Consider the following 21542-nt stretch of genomic DNA (forward strand, 5'->3'; position numbering starts at 1 on the left):
CTATTCTGGTATGCAGCATCCACTATTCACAATCCAAACAACTTCCGAGGACAAGATCAAGTCCTGCCCTACATTTTTTTTCTTGTTGAATATCCTGCCTTACTCTGAAATGTCAAATTACAGAAATAAAAGGGGTTGTAAATGCTGTTTTATGTTGATTTTAAAGGAATAGTTTACCCAAAAAGGAAAGTTCTGCCATCATTCACTCACTCTTATGTCTTTACAAACCTGTTGTTCCAAGGAATTTCTTCTGTAGCATTCAGATGGAGATATTAAGCAGAAGGATTACACTACTCTTTTCCACACAATGAAAATGAATAGGGACAGGTGCTGTCAAGCACACAAAATGAACCCCATATGACTTGTGTGCAATATTCCAAGTCTTTGGAAACCTATGATTGCTTTGTGCGAGCATTAATAATGTCATTCTTCCACTCCAATGTAGCTCTCAAATCTTATTTGCATTTACAGTATGTTCATTCACATGTCAAGATGTGTTGCATTTTGATGAGCCTTATTTGACCGGATATAAATAGTGGAATTTTCATTTTTGGATGAACTATTGCTTTAAGAATTTGTGTCCTAAAGGGTACAGTTATTCCATGCAAGTCTTTAGGCATACAATAGGTTTTGGTGAGAAGTAACCCACAATTGAAGTCATTTTTCTGTTAAATTCTTGATGTCCGCGTTCACGAGTGCATGAAGAAAGTTAATTCACAGTGCCACTTGCGACAGATTATGACATTATTTTAATTTTTGAGTGCACTATTTCTTTAAGGGTTTTCTTAAATTAAGGGGTTTCTTGCAACCGGCTGCAGAACATATAATTCTAACTGACACTTGCTGGGGTCTTATCTGACTTCATGTTGGTCTTATGATGTAATTTTGTTGTGCAGAGAGGAAGATACCAGAAGAAGATTACATTATCCTGGTGGATGGTCTAAACGAGGCAGAGTTCCATAAACCAGACTATGGAGACACCATCGCCTCCTTCATCGCCAAAATCATCTCCACGTTTCCTACTTGGCTTAAGCTGATTGTGACTGTCAGGGCCACCCTGGTGGTGAGTTTTCTGTGTCTTGGATGGTACAACAGGCTAATTACTGAGATCTTTGAAAGTTTTGCACAGGCTGAGTTGCAACGGCATTCACTAAAGTACAGGGGTTTCAGTACAGCGACGCACAAGGGGCGTGGCCATGACACAAAACAAATGCGCATTATAGTGCCTTCTTTCCGCGGGCGTTTCATATTTTCATCGCGGGCTTTTCATAACAGCGACAGCAAACTGATGGAACAGCCATGGAGAATCTAAGACAAAATAGGGAAATCGGTAAATGTTTTTGTTGATGCAAATTTTGAATTAGGAGAACGCCTACACTACCACGTCACATTTTTACGCTGTACTGAAACCCCTGGAAATAAGTGACTGCTGAGTTGCAACAGAACTGTGTCCATTGCTTGCAGCATCAAACCAGATAGCCCTGCGATTGATCCACCCATGTTCGATTCTGCCTCCCTCCTCCTGTTTCCCCATGTCACTTTTCATGTTGTACTTTTAGGTCTGAGCTGTGGTATGTTTGCATCATGTGAGTAAATCCGTGAGGGCTAGCTGAAACTGTTTACCATTGTTGCTAGGTAACGTCTCAGGATGAGAAGATGCCAGCTTCCTTGTTTCATTTGTTTTTGTCCCTTATGGATTAAACACCCAAATTTTACATGCACATAACAGTACATCTGTGTGTCTTCTGCGTATGCATTTCAAGATATGCAAAGAATGTGAGCTGTTCTGTGAGGGCACACAAGCAACCATATGCTTTTTACTACAGTGTCAAGAAAAAGTATGTGAACCCTTTGGAATTAGCTGGTTTTCAACATTTATTGGTCATAAAATGTTTGAGTGCTTTTTATAAGTCAAAGTAGCTCTAACCCACACCCCAATCTCGTTTCATTGATTGGATGGCAGGTTTACCAATTTCTGACTCTAATTAGTTTTTGTTGTTATCATTTGCCTATGGGGTTCACATTGGCAAATGATATCCAACTTACACTGTTTAAGTTTGAATTATGTATTCAGTATGTACAAGAACAATACAATAGTTAGTGTGTTATTAGTTAAAACAGATTGTGTGTTCATTATTATAACTTGGATGAAGATCAAAACAGATTTTAAGACCAATTTGTACATAAATGCAAGTAATTCCAGTTTTTCTTGCCACTGTATATCACAAAACTGATCATTTTAACTCTAAATTCTGTTTGGTTGAGCAGCGTTCGAAGCTATTGTAAAATGACTATAAAACCATAGCTGTTGCTACGTTTCTTGCCAACCACAAACAACCTGCAGTTAGGATCATAAATAAGCTACATTATTTGGTGGAAGAATTGTCTATTCAAATAATTATTAATAGTAAATGTAGCTGTTTATTGGACATTGGTGACTTCTATTATAGTGCTGTTGCTGCCATTTTTTAAAGCAATAAGCCACTTTTTACAGTGATTTAACCACAGAGACACTTAGGGTGTTTTCAGCTACATCCTGCCTAAAAACTCCCATTACCAATTGTAAAATCTCTGTAATGCGTTGCCTCACGTGGCTTATTGCTGTAATAAGTGTGAACTAGCATGCAGAGATGTAAATTATACATACCGGTAATCAATAGCGGTTCACCTCTGATTGCTTTCATACCATCTGCTAACCGTATAAGACATTGATGGCTTTTGTGTCAGTAGCAATTCAGAATATTTTAAGCTGGTAGCCTGCCCAGTGTACTGATGTGCCTTTTTGTATTGTCATAATAATCTGTGCTCTCCAAATGGCTGGCCAGTCGCCGGTGTTATAGGATGTACAGTATGTATGTATGTGTGTGTGTGTGTTTGTTTGTTTGTTTGTGTGTAATCCAGGTCTGATCAGAGCTGGACTCTGGCCTGCAGGGATGGAGCTTATGTAAGAGGGGTTAAGGGCTGTGATGCAACACCACAGATGCTCAGTGTGTTCCTATACTATTTTCACACACGTACATTCTCCCTCTTTCCTAAAGCAGTGACCCAAAAGTGTCAGGCAAACACACCCCACCAGGCTGCATTTGCTTATGCTAAACCATTAATCCTGCAATTGTTTTAATTGGAAAATGGCATCGTGTCTCGCATACAGATGATGATGATGGTGCAAAAAGATGAAAATGAACAGACACATGGACCTTAGTCACGTAGACGCCATATTTAATTTAACGTAAATGAAAATGAAATGATAAATGTAGTCTGGTCAATGAGCTGTTGTGTTCTGAAACCTAGCAAGCTGTTTAAAAAGGGAATTTAAGGCATCATAGACACGCTCCTGACACGGGGGCTGAAAGGTAGGCAAATTAATAATGGTGCCAGACTCTAAGGGCAATCCCAGTTTTGCCTTGTGATGAGCTCACAAGGAGAAATCCAACATGGCATGGAAATGTCGATAATAATGAATAAACTTAATCAAATAAACATTTGAGATTGAAAGTGGGGATCATGGATAAATGCAATTCTTGCAAAATTGATATATATATATATATATATATATATATATATATATATATATATATATATATATATATATATATATATATATATATATATATATATATATATATATATATATATATATTTGTATATGTAAAGGAACTTTTTTGAATAAAAAAACTCTGTTCCCAACCCTATCAATAAAAATAGTTCAGTGTAAGTAGAAGTATTTTAATGCTTATTAGAGTATCGTATCATTAGCTTAGTGACATGCTATGGTCAAACTCTAGTGAAATCAAGTCTCCTGTGTAGAGTGCTATTTGTGCCGTGTGCAAGCTTGCTTCCTATATTGAGCATTCCAAATTGTTTGCTTTTGAAGCTCCATGATGGTTAGGATGCTCCAATAGAAGGCAGCAAGACATCTCACTAGGTTTTGGAACAGAGCTTTAATGTCTGATTTTGCTTTCTCCACTGGGAATGACGATCAACACAGAGGTACAACACATTAAATGAACTGTAAATCTATCCCTTACAGCAGGGTTCACTAATTAGTTTTTACCAAGCGCCAAATTCCATCTACAATACAAAGTCATGTATTGACAAAAAATGTTTGTGCTGCTACTATTATTATTATTATTATAACTAAGGTTGTTTTTATGTCATGCATAAATATTAATTTTTTTCAGTAGCCTGTTGTATTTATTCAAACAATTATGAACATTTTGTTTGTATACAGATACACAAAACTACACAACTTTGCCTACTGGGAAAAAAAAAACGCTCATGAACAATCTGGATGTCCTTCATGCGAGTCAACTCTTCCTGCTCATCTCCAAACGGGATCTACTCTCTGCACTTCAGCTAATTGCAGATTCAATTATTATACCTATTAGCATTAATATTTTTATTGTTCTTAAGGATAATATAACAAAGTTTTGCAGTAATTTCAATAAAGAAAAGGCTGTGAGCCAATGCTTCTTATAAGTTATTTTTAATATTAGGCTATGTATAATTTGTTTCTGTACAATGATATTATCAATGTGTACTATTCCACGTGCATTTGTATCACATTACATTGTGTTATATTATCCAGGCATTAATCCAGATATTATAAAAAATTAGTTGGCTTCGGGAGTCCGTTTGGAATATACTCATAGTATACAATACTTGTACAAATATAAATAGGACAAATTTATGCAAATGCGCTCTTTACTCATCTCACTCACATAAAAGCACAGCTTATGTACTCCTTTTTGACCGCCTATTGAGGAACTCTGCTTCACAGCCTTGGTTTCATTTGTGTTAAATCAAGTATGGGCATATAACTCTACTAAGGGCCATAGCTCGGCATATGAGGAGTTATACTGTGGTCCTTGTAGTATTCATTAATTTTTCCTCTTGCGGTCATCAAGGGCACCCTGTTGTCAATGCTTACAGCGTAAAGCTGTAATCTGAAAGGAATTGCAATTATTCAAGAAAAAGGGCATCTTTGGAAATGCTGGTGGTCATTACTCCTGTGCTATGGTGCAGAACTGGTTTTAAGTGAAGATTCATCCCTTAAAATCCCAACTTTTTTATTGTAATTGCTTGTCTTTCCATTGCAGAAGGCAGACAACTGGGAAACTGTCTCTCTTTAATGCTACTGCTACCTGAATTATGAAGGAATTGCATCAAAATGGCTTTTTTGTAACTGTAGATTTGTTGTTTTTATATATTTCCTTTGGTTACTGAAGGTCACTAAAACCCCTAAATGATATACAGCAATTATCTAAGAAAAGGTTGTGTGTTGCAGTTATTTTACCATGGGTAATGGGTGTTTATCCAAAAGAAAATATTTTTTTTAGGATAAAATACTTGAATGAATTTTTTTTTTTTTTACATTGATATAGACGTGCGGTCACAGGTTTGCATTTATCTGCATTTTACAGTGTCTTTGAATGCAGTTCATCTGTTTTGTAAAATAACTTTCAAACTTAATATTTTCATTTTATTGCTTATACTTACAACTGACATTACTTTGGCTTTTGTGTGTATCATCTCACAGGAAGTCACCAGTCTCCTCCCCTTTCCCATCATCTCCCTGGATGATTTCCAAAACAACAAGGACATAACCTCTGACCTCACCTCCTATATCCAGCACCGTATAGATCACAGCCCTGACATCATCAGCAACATCGCCATCAACGGCAAAGCTGACCTTGCAAACATCTCTAAGCTCAGTGCCCACTTGGTCGGCCACAGTCAGGGCTCCTTTTTGTACCTAAAATTAACACTCGACCTGTTTGAGAAAGGTCACTTGGTCATCAAAAGCTCCAGCTATAAGGTGATACCTGTGTCCCTGTCTGAGCTTTACCTTCTGCAGTGCAACATGAAGTTCCCAACAGCCTCTGCATTTGAGCGTGTGCTGCCATTGCTAAACGTGTCTCTAGCGTCTTTGCACCCTTTGACAGACGAGCAGTTCTTTCGAGCACTGAACGCTGGCTCCATGAGAGGAGAGCTAGAGTGGGAGGACCTCCAGCAGCGCATGGATGCTCTTTCCTGCTTTCTGATTGGCCGTAGAGATAGAACGCGCATGTTCTGCCACCTCTCCTTTCGGGAGTGGCTAGTATGGAGGGCGGATGGAGAGAGCACTGATTTCATGTGCGACCCTAGGTGAGTAGTGTTGTCGCTTCTTTTTGAGCATACCTATATGAATAGTTCACCCAAAATTAAACTTTCTCTCATCATTTACTCACCCTCACGTCATCCCAAACACGAATTACTTTCTTCTGCATACTACAAAAGATGATATTTTAAAGGATGTTCCATTAGGTAATTTCAGTACAATAGTAGTTGATAGCATCAACTTTAGGGCTTGATGGTATATTGAATAATCATGATATAATCCAGATGAATTTGCAGATGATATCAAATTAATACAAATTTAAAAATAAATAAATAATATAAACATAAATAAAATCAGTAAAATCGTGAACACCGCTATATTTGAAAGTGCTTTTTATTTTGCCCAGTTTCACAAAGAGTGCATCAGTAGACTGATTTCACGTTCTTTCAGGGCTGCACAAATTAATAAAAATAACATAAAAATGACAATACGGTCATATGTGATTATTAAACTGCAAATAAATTAGATTAAAGACGTTTAAACATGGCCTGTGTGTGCTTCAGAATAACGGGGGGACGTGCTGTTCTGTGCATACGTCGGGCTCATGGACTCTGTTTTTGTGCTTTTATAGAAGTTCATGTGCAGTGTGAAATCCTAGTACTGCAGGTTCAAGCATTTTAAACATTAGTAACCACTACAAGTTATTATACAGATCGACAAATGTGGCACAGTAGAGGAGAAAATGAGATGACAACAGTTTACCAGATGTGGAACATTGTAAACTGTCAAACACACACTGCACTTTCTTTTAGTGTCAAAATAAAAGCTCCAGAGGAAGGTGAAGTAAATAGGTCAGAAATATATTACTTTTATATAAAACAAATCTAATCCTTAAAATAATGACAACAATTCAGTATTATATTATAATTAACTTGGCTGTGTCTCACAGTAATAATTTAGTATTATGCAATATTCAGCTGGGTTACAAAAAATAGGTTGTTTTTACACACATTGTTCATTCACAAAAAATCTTTAATATAATAATAATAATAATAATGCTTTTTATTAAGCTACTATGCAGCATGTGCTGAGTGACTACAGCCGAGTCTCCTAAGCAACCAAATTGGCCCAGTTGCTAGGGAGGGTAGAGTCACATGGTGTAACCTCCTTGTGATTGCTATAATGTGGTTCGCTCTCGGTGGGGCACATTGTGAGTTGTGCGTGGATGCCGCGATGGATGGTGTGAAGCCTTCACATGCGCTATATCTCTGCGGTAATGCGCTCAACAAGCCATGTGATAAGATGCGCAGGTTGACTGTCTCCGACACTGAGGCAGCTGAGATTCGACCTCTGCCACCACGAGGATTTAGAGCACAAGTAGCCAAGTTTGGATAAAATGGTTACACTAAGAAAAATCACTTCTTTTGAGCTATTTCAGATTAAATCCATAATTGTCAAGATATATATAGAATATCATCAATAAGCTGAAAAGTATAGAGATATAATATTTGTAGCCATATCGCCGAGCCCTAATATAAAAACAAGTACAGAAATGTATCATAAAAGTAGTTCATGCGACTCATGTGTCATAATCCAAGTCTGCTGAAGGCATATAATCAGTTTGTATGATAAACAAATAGATGCATAGAACCAATGAGGTAACTGAAGTGTCGCCAGATTTGATTTAGACTCTGTTTATATGAGTTGATTGATGTTTTGATTTAATTTGAGATTTAATAATGACTTAAATTTCAGGCCTAAATTCCATCATACAATGTCAGTCCTTGAAGTGGGCGGGTATGCAGTACCTGCACTTCTCTAATTTAGTCAACAGAGTACCAGCAATTTTTCTCCCGGTACGATGTCATTTCTTTATTTAATGTAATGTTCCAATTTATCTGACCCTCCTATGGATTTTTATATCAATTTGCTTTACAGTCTAAACATCAGAGCGCTCTTTCCACATAACTCAGCGGTGAGTTTAACAACAGCATCAGCAGTCATCAAATGATATTCGTGATCCAGTTCCGGACCGGAGTTCACTTGTTTAACCTTGTCTGGGCATAGTTTAGCAGCACTGCTCTTTAAAATATGAACCAGCAACTTTTAGGTGATAAATTGATGATGAAAACCAAACCTTTAAAGAAAATACACATAAACATTTGCATTTATTCTCCATTCTTCACATGTTAAACGGTCGTGTAGCCTATCATCTGTTCAGGGTCAGTCGTGCTTGTTAAAAGTGATAACGTGATGCTTCATTAAACCTACATACATACTTGCGTGTATCCTGATTGTGTTTTGTTCTATAATCAGACTTGTGTCAGAATTCTCAAACCTGAACTATATCAAATCAGTTGGTTCTCTGTTGACCAATGATTATCTGCACAAATACACCAGATGTGCAGAACAAGGAAAGGCTCATTTTCCACTGCTGAATGGGAGGATAATATGGAAAAAAGAAGAACATTGCATTTTTTCATTATTTTATCTAAAAATACAGTTCTACATTAGATTGCCATCGTTTTCTTATGTGGGTTAATATTGTCAAAGATATAGATTTTAGCAGATCTAACTATTCTTCCTCTGTTTTCATAAACGATAACCTTACATTGTATGTTGATCGAAACCTATTGGTTAGTTGAGGGTGTTAGGTCAATTTTGTTCTGTTTAACCAGATCTAAAAAAGGAATATATGGTAGAAGGGAACTGTTAAAGTGCCCGCATTCTCACCCAATTATATGTATATAGTATAGGGTATTTAGGGTCTCGAAATATGTGAGCTATGAACTAAATTAACCTGTCCTTATATTACATTATTATGTAATGAAATATATAATGGAATTAGTCGCGTTCGACAACCATTATAAATTAGATAAATTACAAAAAACTAGATTAATTGTCTGAATACAATTCTCCACCAGTAAAATCGTAATAAAACGTCTCGTTGTATCCGCTCACAATTTCTACTGTAAGGAATTAGCTTTAATAAGTGAATTATGATTAATTGGAGTGATATTATTCTCATGGCTTATTGAAAATAATATCACACGTATTTAGGTACGGCTTTGAAGCGAAACATTTTAGAAACCGGGATAAGATTATTTATCAAAATATACCACAGTCAATCATGTTGGAATACAGACAAACTTTATTGCTATTCTAAACATAAATCTAATCTAACACATATATACATGAGATAGGTTGGTGAGAAGAGTGAAATAAATTATCAGTACAGTGAAAATTTACTTTATGGAGTCAATATTGGAGATGTACTTGCGCATCGTGGTGTTTCCTTGCATTCTTTGAGTTGCTTGGTTCTTGGCTCTTGGTCAAATGTTTGTTCCGTCGATGTTTTGGACCTCTGTAAGATCGGATAGTTATTGTCTGTATGAATGATGAGGTTGGCTTTAATGCGAGGCCTTCTCTGAACCATAGAGATTGAGAGGCTTCCTCGGGACTTCGAGTCTCGAGCTTCCTTGGACCTCACATGGCATGGATCTGGTTCCGAAGAGATCCAGAGAAGACCACTAGGGAAGAGCCAGAGGAGAGAGTGTAGAGACAAAAGAGGCGAGAAGAGAGCGTGTTCTGCCTGTTTGGAAACATTTTAACTGAAATTGGTCGCATCCCCAAAGTTGTCCTGTGCCAATCAGAAGTGACTTTTCAGAGTCACATGGTCGACCTGGCTGTCCTTTCCGACAGTTGATTTCTCCATGTAACCAAGCGAGCGTTTGCATACCAAATTTTACATTCTTTCATTTTTGAATATTATACATGTAGGTAACAAAACATGAAAATCCCTAGTTACAAATCATACTGGTTAATTCCTTGGTTATACAACATGGATAAAATATTACACACATTTTAAAGATGTACATCAGGCTATAATCATTAATTTATCAGTTATACAAGTTACCACATTTCAAAGCAATTGTTAGAATTACCTAGCAAGATTAGGTATTGTATAAATCGTGGATTTAAATGCATTCTTTAAATTTTTTGAAGGTTAAATTGGTAAAGTACTGTGACTTTGTATAAAATGTTCTTGGATTAAGATGAAATGTGTCAGTATTAGATTCGTGCAAATCTGATGGTCTTTTGGAAACCTTTCAAGGAAGAGTTTGCTTTAACTCTGTGTGGAAGTTCAGAAGGTCGTGCTGAGGGGCCTTTCTGACCAATTTTGCTTTAAATTAGGTTGTTTAGAATGTCTTGACCATTTTATTGTCCAAAGACAGGCCTTCAGTAGGACGTTGTTGCTTGGTCTGTTAATTTGTGATGTTGAGGAATTCCAGGATTAAAAAGGTTGGGTTTTTCCTAGATTCAAATCATGTTGTTTCAATTCTTCTGCATGCATAATACAACAATGGCCAGACCTTAAAAAATATCAATTAAATACCCCTACCTATTTTAATGTAAACAAACACACATTTTTAACAGTATTTTGTCTTTCATGTTTTCATTTACAATTAAAGTGTTAGGTAAGAAAAATATGGAAAGATATTTGGCCCTCATTGTGTTTTCATCTGGAAAATCTAGACCACGAAGAATGTTTTTTTTTTTTTTTCTCCCAATTTGGAATGACCAATTCCCAATGTGCTCTAAATCCTCGTGGTGGCATAGTGACGCTCCTCAATCCGGGTGACGGAGGACAAATCTCAGCTGCCTCCGCATCTGATACGGTTAACCCACGCATCTTATCACGTGGCTTGTTGAGCGTGTTACCACGGAGATATAGCGCATGTTGAGGCTTCACGCCTTCCTCCACGGCATCCACGCGCAACTCACCACTCATCCCACTGAGAGCGAACCACATTATAGTGATCACGAGGAGGTTACCCCATGTGACTGTTCCCTCCCTAGCAACCGGGACAATTTGGTTGCTTAGGAGACCCGGCTGGAGTCTCAGCACACCCTGCGATTTGAACTTTCAAACTCCTGGGGTGGTAGCAGTGTCTTTTACCACTGAGCTACCCAAACCCCCAAATGTATTTATTTTTTACAGTACTGTGCAAAGGTCTTTGGCACATAAGATGTTTCACACAAACATTTGTCTTAAGATGTTTTTTATATCTTTAGCTGTGTGTGTCAACAGGAAATATTAATTTTAGACTCCCAAATGTTCCTTTTGCAAATAGAATAGAAGAACATGGACCCTGCAACAGATGGCATGGCCCCAACAGACCCCTTTAGGTATTATTTACCTAAAAAAAATACAAATAAATCTAATTTAATACTAACAAGGACAGTACCTTTATTCCTCCATTTCAAGGACTGTACAAAGTCATTGTATTCGTTCATTTGATAGAGGTATATAACACACAGGTCGCATAAACTACCTTTTGAGTGCTTTTTTCAAGTTTAAAGGGAGTTGCTATCAACTTTTATTTTATGGAAATCTGTGATTGCCGACATTTTTTAAAATGTCTCATTTCATGTTCTGCACAAGATCAAATGTCTTATGGGTTTGAAACAACAGCAAGGTGAGTAAAGTATACTTCAAACGATAATTTTTTGAGGAGAGATATGCTATTACGTTAATACATTATTGGATTTTTTTTTTTTTGACTGCTGGATGATAAAACAGCCAAAAAAAAAACATCCTATAGACTACAAGGAAGACATAAATGGGGACCAAAATATCATAGAGAATTTGGGGTGAATTTTGACTTTTGACAGCAGCCATCTAGAAAACACCAAGTACTCCCTAGTAATCTGGTATGTTTTGAGCTCTGGTAGTCCAGCTTTTTTCATTTGTTATGTTTTTTTTTTCTCGAAATTGTTTGTGTGTGTGCACGTGCACCATTGAACATGAAATTACTCCTGTGTAGTTCTTTCATTTTTCAGACACTTCAATTATCTGTTCACCTTAACACATACACACACACATTACTCCATGTTCTCATTTAGAAAGGCTTCAATAGCTCCATCACACTTACAAACTGAAGAGTGGATCAAACATGGACTTGTATAAAGAAAACCTTGTGGATCCTGTTTCAGAGGGAATTAAAGAAAATTGTTGTCTATGAAGAAGGGAACAGAGAAATGAAGGATCTTCATTCATCTGCTTTCATAGAGCCATTTAGACTGTGTTAATCAAAGTAATCATGATGAATCATTTTGTCAAAGAGTAAAGGATAGCCCACCAAAAAACCCTCTCCTCTCTTTAATGGGAGAGATTTCAAAATTATTATTAAAAATCATGCTGATATCAGTCTTGACAAAGATGGGGATTTCTGATTAATTGTTGTTGATGTTGGTAAACAGAAGTGGCCATGCTCTGATGGCTTTCATGTTGTCACGTCAAGAAGGCAAACTCAACCGCCAGCAAACCATGGAACTGGGCCACCACATCCTTAAAGCACACATATTCAAGGTAGGAAGCACAGATACTCAAAATCAATAGCTAGGTCTCATTCCACACCCTATGATGTGAATCATTATATTGTGAACACAAATTCAGGTACTAGCAAGAGCATAGATCTGCTAAACATTTGGCTCATACTGAGTTGTCATCATAAATAAACATTATTTAATCATTAAACTTTGATATGTTTGTAGTATTTATAAAAAATAACGCTGTTGTGCATCTCCATTTCAGCTATTATGTATCTTATATTAAACAATGCCACATAATGACAAAATATGCTGTACATGATGGCACTACTTTAGTACAACACATACATTAATAAATAATTAAAGATAACACTGCCTCAACAAATGGTCTATGATCACTGGTTTTTACTGTGCACTCTGGGAATTTCTAGTGCTTGACATTGGGACAGCCTTAGAAATGGCACCCTGGGCTGTCCACTTACTACTGAACTAAAGAGCCGATTGAGACTCAAATTATAATTTATTTATTTTTTTGGAGTGACATCTTTTTAGCTCCACTTAAGGCCTCTCCTCCACTGTTGTCAGGGTCACAGTAAGAAAACAGGAGTTTCCTCCAGTGTTCTGCAGCCCTTGTGGATCAGCTTCAGTACAGACAGCCTCTCTGCAGCGCTTTCCTCCCTTAGAAACCTCTACACACCCAATGTCAAGGTGAGGATACACACAAACAAACACAAAACAAATGCATACTTGTCTCCAATGTGCCAATGAGAACATCATCTATAAAAATCAGTGTCAATAAAGTAAAAAAGAATAACTGCCTTGCACTCCTGAATTTTTGAACAGGGCTCCAACAATTATCATGATTAACGCATTCAACCGCACAAGCTCTGAGTCATCCAGAGTGAAGGAGATTCACACAGAACATAGTAGTTAGCACTGTGGCTTACTGAAAAATGTTGCCTATTTATTAATTCTATTATATGTTAATTGCAGTCTAGACTCTGCTCTCCCTGTAATTTTGTCTCCTACGGTGTGATTTGTAATGAAACGAGCGTCACTCTCAGTCTGTGTTTGTGCGCCAGCGTCCTTGACATCTATTTGGCTGGAGAGCTGCCCATTAATTCCTGCGGTGTTTGTATAAATAAATGCAATTGCGCTTCCTTTGCTTTTAACACGTTCCCGCATAATCCAGCATCTTAATAAAGCCTCCATTACCACACTGCCCCACACTTCAACAAAAGAAAATATAGAAAAAGAGACAAGCTGCATTCATTTTGACTTCATGCCTTCTACCACTAAATGAATGTGGAATAAGCAATTAGCATGTTCTAATGCAGGGGTATTCAATTAAAGTTCCAAGAGGTCCTTTCCCTACATTTTCTTTTCCAGCAAAGGTCTGGACAATAATAACTTACACAGTAGTCAGTATGACTATGAAATGCAATTTTTATCCTCAAAATAGTATTTCTAAAGCTGCATTGTCCAGTATTCAGCAGGGGCAAGGATGAGGACAATGGGGGCCTGAAGACACAGCTAAAGTAGTGGGGTCTGGGTGATCTACAAAAGATTAAAATATTTAATAGAATTCATCAATTGAGTACATTTGGATATGAATATTAAAAAATAAGATCAACTGTTTGTTTTGAAACTGAAAAAAATCTATATTTTGCAAAGGCTTGAATGGGGATGAGCAAAGGAAGTCAAGCACAATTTCACTCAAATTCCACTCTGAAAAATGGGGATTGCGGGCTGGTTTTAACATCTTGCACCCTTTAAAAAACTGCCAACTCTTGTATGGGAACCAAGGGAAGAAACATTAACAGGAACATGACTACATATACCTTCTATGTGGAGGCTGCCTTGCCTGCATCCAAAAGATTTTGGAAGAAACTCAAAACCCTTGGACTAGAGGCCTGGGTAGATCAGTGATTTAAATACGCTGACACCCCACCTGGAGACATGAGTTTGAATCCAGGGCATGCTGAGTGACTCCAGCCAGGTCTCCTAAGCAACTAAATTGGCCCGGTTGCTAGGGAGGGTAGAGTCACATTGGGTTAACCTCCTCATGGTCGCCATAATGTGGTTCACTCTTAGTGGGACGCATGGGGGGTTAAGTGGATGCCGTGGAGAATAGCATGAAGCCTCCACATGCGCTATGTCTCTGTGGTAACGCGCTCAACAAGCCATGTGGTAACATGCACGAATTGACTGTCTCTGATGCGGAGGCAACTGAGATTCATTCTCCGCCACCCGGATTGGGTCACTATGCCACCACGAGGACTTGGAGGATGTTGGCAATTTGGCATTCCAAATTGGGGAGAAAAGGGGGGAAAAAAAACATTGGAACCTCACAGTGTATAAGTATGGGAACCCATGGTCTCCGCACCATGAAGATAATTGTTTCCAATGTGAGGCATAGTGCTGATGCATAGAGGCAGCTCTAGCACTAGCAATAGTGTAATCAACAGCAGGTTCTCAATCAGTTAGAAGATGGCTGGACCCAGAGGCCAAACCCAAAGCTGCAGATGGGCTTGTTCCGGGTGACAAACACAGTCATTTAACTGTGAAAGGAAGTTGCTCCTAATGGAAAGCTGCCATTGACTGCCCACTAAATGTTTCATGAGTATGGGGGACCAAGTCCTGGCTGGCTATTGAGGTGCTATTAGGATCACTAAGCAGAAAAGGAGGGAATGCATAAAGTGAGACTGTGTGTCCTGGATGTATCTGTCCTTGAAAACCACAAGTGACAGTGAGTGGTCATCTCTGAAGCAAAAATCTAATTCTGCTTTCCCGAACCGCTGCCAAATGCTCTGCACTACATCTGGGTGAAGCCTCCATTCCACCGGATGCAGAAGATTTCTGGAGCGAGCATATGCTACCTGGCTGCTTGACCCCTGAATTTGAATCACCCTCAACAATGCAAGCCAGGGATGCGACCAGGTAAGTTTCTTGCCAGTGAGAAGTAAGGACCTGAGGGACTTTATGTGGATGAGATGGAACACTGTTGAGGTGTTGTTGGACCGAACAATCACATGGCAGTCTGCCAATATCCGGTAGAAAATATAGTAGAGCTAGGTAAACCGCTCATAGCTCTAGCATGTTGATGTGGTCTGTTGGCTGATACGGAGTCCAATGGCAACACACACCCCTTTGATTACACGTTGCCCCCATCCCTTGAGGGGGTTGTGAATACTTCCCCAAGAGAGGGAATGATACCTAGGGGCACACCGATTGATAGAAACTTCATCTGGTTCCATTGTGTCAATGCCTGGATGCAACGGTTGGAAAAAACAATCCGATAACGATGTCAGGTGTGGCTCATGCACAAACTGTTATTCCACAGCAGGACAGGTCTGAGGTGGAGCAGGCCCAGATTAGCATCCCTCTAAGCTGAAGGAGAACACTGTATGGTAGTATTGTTTCCAACCAGAAACAACCAAGTAGCTGCAGGACATTGTTTGCCTGAGCATGTGACAGTGTGGCCGACATATAAGAAGAGAACAAAGTCATTCCGATAAAAGTAATTGATTGTGTCAGAATCAAGCAATACAGTGAGACCCAACTTCTGCAGGGTGGGCGGGGGTCACTACCAAAGCCGCAACAGCTTGTTCTATCTCCGGCACGTATTCACACCAATAGAATCAGCTTCGGCCATAGACAGCAGAGTATGAGCAGTTCTTGAATGCCATTTAGGGGCATTCGAACCCGTAAATGCATTATAAAATTAAGCAAGAAATCCAGTAAGAAATCCTTACATTTCAGCATAGAAAAATAATTTCACAGAAGACTGCCTAAAGAAAACGTTGGGCTGGGCAGGTGTCTTATCAAGGCCCAGCCAGGCCACTACCTTTTGGAGTACAGCCAGAGTGTTATCAGAAGAGAATCAGCATTCACTGACAAATGAACAGAACCTCCACTAGAACAATCCTCAACTGTTAAATCACCAACAGGAACATTCTGACGCAAAGTGTTCACAGTTACATCATTGAACTCCACACGATTACAGAAAAAGAGCGGAACATGTAGACCGAGCATTAGAATCCAAATTACGTGGGAGGTTGGGGGAATCATGAAATTCTTCTCCAGTTCCTTGATTGGAATTGTGCTCATTCAGGGGTGTAATTTCTACAGCCGGTGCTTGAGGAACGGGTTGAAGGGATTGAAAGAGACGCTTCATTTTTGCCATTTCAGAAGAGAGATCAGCAGCTGTTTTAGGTAGAAAAATTTCAGTCAAATGGTCACTTTTAGCTGCGGACTTCTTTGTTTTTGGTGGCACCGGCTGCTGCAGTAGTGCAACATTTCTGAGCACATGGAGTGAGCTGGCGTTGCTTGACTGTAACTGATGAGTTAGGATACAGCTCTGCTAAATGGAGCCGTCTCTCCGACATAGGCAGCAAACTCGGGTTTGTGAGGTCATCCTTTAAATGCGGAACTCCCAAGCATGATGAGCAGATATTATGCCCATAGTCAGGGAGGATAATTGGGTACATCCTACAGCTCAGCAAAAAGAAGGGAGCAAGAGCACTGTGAGCCATAATCAAATTAATATGCCATCAACCACTTCAGATTGAACCGTTAGGAATAAGAGAATAATATCAACAAAACACTCACCACCGGATTGCACCCAGAGGCTTACAGTGTTTCTGATCTACCGTGATTGCTTTTAGAATTCAACAATCAGCAGAGAAATAATTCAGTTTGCGGGGAACTGTTACTTATCACAGCGGTAAACACCAACCACTGGATAGTACCATGAGGCTCAGAGGCTTATCATCCTCAGAGCTCCGCCTACATCACCACATGACTTTGTTGGTATATTCTCTCAACCTGTCTGGCTGCTGCTGCGATTATCTACTATTGCTTAAGCACCGCCTCTGGTGGTCAGGAGGAATGAAACAGAACTGTGTACACTTCTGGCATGTGAAAGAGATGATTTTATTTTCTGGATCACAGTAGTGGAGTGATGTTGCACAGTCCCGACTCCTGATGGTGTACCATATTGCGATGATCAGTTGCATCTATTGCAATGTAGCGCTCAGAAGCAGCATGCAAGATGAGAATTTTAATGGAATTGGGATACTGAAATTGAAGTAATTTGTAAATAATTTGAAGATTATTTAAAATAGTGGTGAGATAGTTGAGACAGTAGATTGAGATCATAAATGAGAATGAGATTGTGAATTGTGGTTGATAGATCAAAATGTAGAGACTTTCATGGAACTGAACCTTTAAATTCTGGCAGTGAGTTTCAAAGTATGATACATTTTTCTAAAACCCTGTGCTGAAACTAGAAGAACTGTGGTATAAGTTTCAAACACTCAATAAGTGAGTCAGTTGCTTAATTTTTTTTGTATTAACCTAGTCTTACTTGTTTCCACAGGTGTCTCGGTTGCTGATCCTGGGCGGGGCGAGTGTGTGTTACCATACTGAAGTGCTGAACAGTGCTCCAGTCCTGTGTGTGCAGTCTCACTTGGGGCATCTGGAAATGGCTGCTTTACTTCTGGAGTGTGGGGCACCAGTGGACGGGCAGTCTGAGAACGGCATGACCCCCCTGTGCTATGCCTCATCCAATGGACACCTGCCACTCGTCACCTTACTCTGCAGAAAAGGGGCAAAGGTAATTGACCCCCCTTTCAAGAGCATCGAAATTCCAATTTGTTTTACAATTAATCAAATTGAGTCTGTTTGTTCAAAAAGTGTAGTCAATATCTCATGTATCCATCTCGGTTGTCATAGTAATGACTTGATCATCTGCTCAATTTCAAGAGACAGCATTCACTGTGGAAAGAGAGGACAGACTTAAATTTTGCCAATATCCATCATGACAACTCACCGCTGTGTGCAGTGAAATTAAATCCAGATTTAATTGGATTTCAAACCACATTTGGATTATTTAATCTTACTTGTGCCATTCACAATGTACTAAATGAGTGGTTTTGGACATGCATGTGTAAAAAGTGTATTTTCCTGGTTTCATTAATTCTCGAAGGGCAAAATTTCCAGTCTCCCATTCTCTCATATGGATGTGGTTTGGATTGAGATTGTTAAAATCAGATTCCATGTTTTTTACTGTTAAAAGCCAGATATGGCCTTTTTTTTTTTTTGCTTCCTGTCTGAACAAAGCTGACAGTAATTGGATATAAGTGATTCATATGCTTTACCAGAGTCATAAACACACACCTAAACCTCTGTTTCAGTAACTCATATTAAAGATGAACTACAGGAACTAAACTGATCAATCAAACTGATTTGTCAAAATAAAGTATTACGAAAGTGATAATAACTTCTAAAACAATACGCTTTATTTCCTGGCTAATATACCTCATTTACAGTCAACATTATGTTCTGTTTTTCCTCAATGTTAAGTAAGTAAACCTGTATGTGTGTGTTAGGTGGATCATGCAGATAAGAGCGGTCAGTGTGCACTGGTTCATGCTGCTCTGCGAGGACACACTGAAATTGTGCAGTATCTACTGGAGCAGGAGTGGGGTTCAGACTTTAAGAACACAGCACTGCAGCAGGCACTCATCGCTGCCTCCAGCATGGGACACACACAGGTACCATACACACTCACTGTGTCAGAAATTGAAATTTTTTTTATTGAGGGGCAATATTGCCTCCTGGAATTTATTTTCAGGGCTTTTTTAAACTTTCAGAGAAGGGCATATGCGCAGGATATTATAACGCAATAATCATTCTTAGTCTTTCCTTACTCTGATGGGCACAGACATGGAGGCTACAAGAGTACAAAATGAATAAAATCCCAGATTCAGTTTATTGTTCAATCAAAATCCCAATAATTTGGTGCATAATGAGGGACTTTTAACTGTAAAACATACAAGGGAATCTTATTTTGAAATGACAGATGTTTCTCTGTTACAATGGTGTGCGTGCGTGCGCGTGTGCGGGCGTGCGGGGGTTTAATGAGGAATAAGGTTTATAATTATTCTCAAGATATGAAATTGGAGACACAATGTATGTGCTGATGGAACACGTGTCCATATAGTCAAATTTTTCTTTGCATGCCCTCTCGTCAATTTAGAACACTTGTTTAATCTAATCAAAATAGTGCTGGCCACAGAGGAATAAAAAAAATACCTGCAACTATCAACATAGATTTTTGCGGATAACCGATAGTTCCAAAAAGCAACTATCATCACTGATTTGTCGGTAAAACCAATTTATCAGTCTACCTCTACACAGTGGTACCAAACACACAAAAATATTGAATACACAAATACACTTTGAATAATCATTATCTTTTTTTGATGCTTGTTTACAGGTGGTGAAAAAGATACTGGCACTGAATAATGATGAATTCTCAGTGCAGATAGATGGCCACGACACTTTGTGGGGAGAGACAGGTAAATACACAAATTTGAAACTTAACTTGATGTGTAAAGCGACTGCTAATAACTCATTGTGCAATTACTAAGAGATAGTTGGCTATGGAAACATCTTTAAATGCCGTATGAATTATATTTGAGAATACACAGCAATAGCTTCCATGTTCAACAGAGTCTGCTGTACTGCTGAGATTTTCATTTGTCATCTGTGTATCTTCTCAGCTCTAACTGCTGCTGCTGGGCGAAGCAAACTAGAGGGGTGTGTCTTCTTGCTGGATCAGGGAGCCAATGTAACACAGCCTAACCGCAGAGGTGTCACCCCTATCTTTAATGCAGTGAGACATGGACACACGCAGGTAAGACGATTGCTGACACTTTCTCACACACATACAAACAAAAACAGACATATATATAGAGACGAGGAGTAATGTCAATCATTCAGCTGCTAGTCCAAAAATTATTTAACTTAATTTTTTTTCTCTCTCTCTCTCTCAATTGTTTTTTTCAGATAGCAGAGGTGTTACTGCATCGTGGCACAGATGTAAATTGTAGTGATAAAAATGGACGCTCTCTACTGATGGTGGCTGCAAGTGAGGGACACCTGGGGACTGTTGACTTCCTTCTCTCACAGGGTCAGCCCAAAAGGCACAATACCCTTAACTTTCACCCACCACTGCAGTAATTACGCCCATGACCAGGCACTCATAGAATATACGTCCATAGAAACTTCTGCAGATTTCCACAGAATTGGAACCTTGCATATTAATGTATTACATACTTTGGCTAAAAAAAACAATTGTATCTACCAATAATAAAATCTCAGCTCTGATTAATACATTTTACCATGCTTGATTCAGGGTTATTATGTTTTTATTTCTATTTTCAATTTAATTTTATGTTTAGTTTTTTTGTTTGTTTTAATTTTCAATGTTTTGTTTTAGTTTTCTAGGGCTTTCGACATTACAGATATAATTTTAATAGAGTATGTTGATGTCATTAAGTTTCTAAGGTTCATCTACTGTAATTTTTAATCAAGGTGAGTTGTAAAGGTTTGGTTGTTTTTGCAGGAGCTTGTATGACAGCAATGGATAAAGAAGGTTTGACTCCACTGGGGTGGGGGTGTTTGAAAGGCCAGAAGAAAGTGGTGGAGTTTCTAGTGGAGAGAGGAGCGCAGATCGACCACACAGATAAGCACGGACGAACCCCACTGGATCTGGCTTCGTTTTATGGAGACGCTGACATAGTAAGCCCATATAATCTCTTTCAAACACACTGGACTTTCATGTGTCTAACATGTAAATGCTTGGGCACAACCAGAGCCATATAGAGAGAGAGTTGCGACAACGGAAGTTCTAAATGCTTGATCGTCACTTGATTCACGTAGACTTCAGATAGTTCCAGGAAGTGCTTTGTCGGTCATTTCAAACTGTTAGAGTAGAGTGACAGAACTGCGATTTCTGATAATTAGTAGTCAATAAATGCATATATTTTATATATTTATGTAACACACCGACATATGTATGTAGCATGAGTATGTTGTTACAGCGATGTTGTTTTTTTTAAAGATCAAATCAGCTAATATTTGAGGATTAGTGTTCGCTTACCGTTATTTGGCTCAACTTATTTCAGGCTAGGGTTTCTGTTGCCTTTTTATGTTACCTCATGTTCATTGTTTTCACTAATCTCATGGTAACTAATGTCATATTTATGACTTTTCAGATAGTACAGAGACAGGCTGGTGACAGGTGATTTCCAGCTCGCAC

General features: G+C 38.6%; 1 protein-coding gene across 3 annotated transcripts in view; it reads left to right on the forward strand.

The window, feature by feature from the left end:
- The window catches only part of LOC127646949 (protein TANC1-like), a 117836-nt gene that overhangs the window by 80407 nt on the left and 15887 nt on the right, over nucleotides 1–21542 (forward strand). For all 3 annotated transcript variants that reach the window (XM_052130942.1, XM_052130943.1, XM_052130944.1), the window contains 10 exons: nucleotides 897–1063; nucleotides 5540–6147; nucleotides 12365–12473; nucleotides 13019–13141; nucleotides 17814–18050; nucleotides 18826–18990; nucleotides 19716–19797; nucleotides 20002–20135; nucleotides 20288–20411; nucleotides 20847–21022. In XM_052130942.1, coding sequence (XP_051986902.1) covers nucleotides 897–1063; nucleotides 5540–6147; nucleotides 12365–12473; nucleotides 13019–13141; nucleotides 17814–18050; nucleotides 18826–18990; nucleotides 19716–19797; nucleotides 20002–20135; nucleotides 20288–20411; nucleotides 20847–21022 — 1925 coding nt within the window. The remainder of the gene's footprint in view (nucleotides 1–896; nucleotides 1064–5539; nucleotides 6148–12364; nucleotides 12474–13018; nucleotides 13142–17813; nucleotides 18051–18825; nucleotides 18991–19715; nucleotides 19798–20001; nucleotides 20136–20287; nucleotides 20412–20846; nucleotides 21023–21542) is intronic.

The sequence above is a fragment of the Xyrauchen texanus genome, chromosome 7 (assembly GCF_025860055.1).
Source record: "Xyrauchen texanus isolate HMW12.3.18 chromosome 7, RBS_HiC_50CHRs, whole genome shotgun sequence".
Taxonomy (NCBI): Eukaryota; Metazoa; Chordata; class Actinopteri; order Cypriniformes; family Catostomidae; genus Xyrauchen; species Xyrauchen texanus.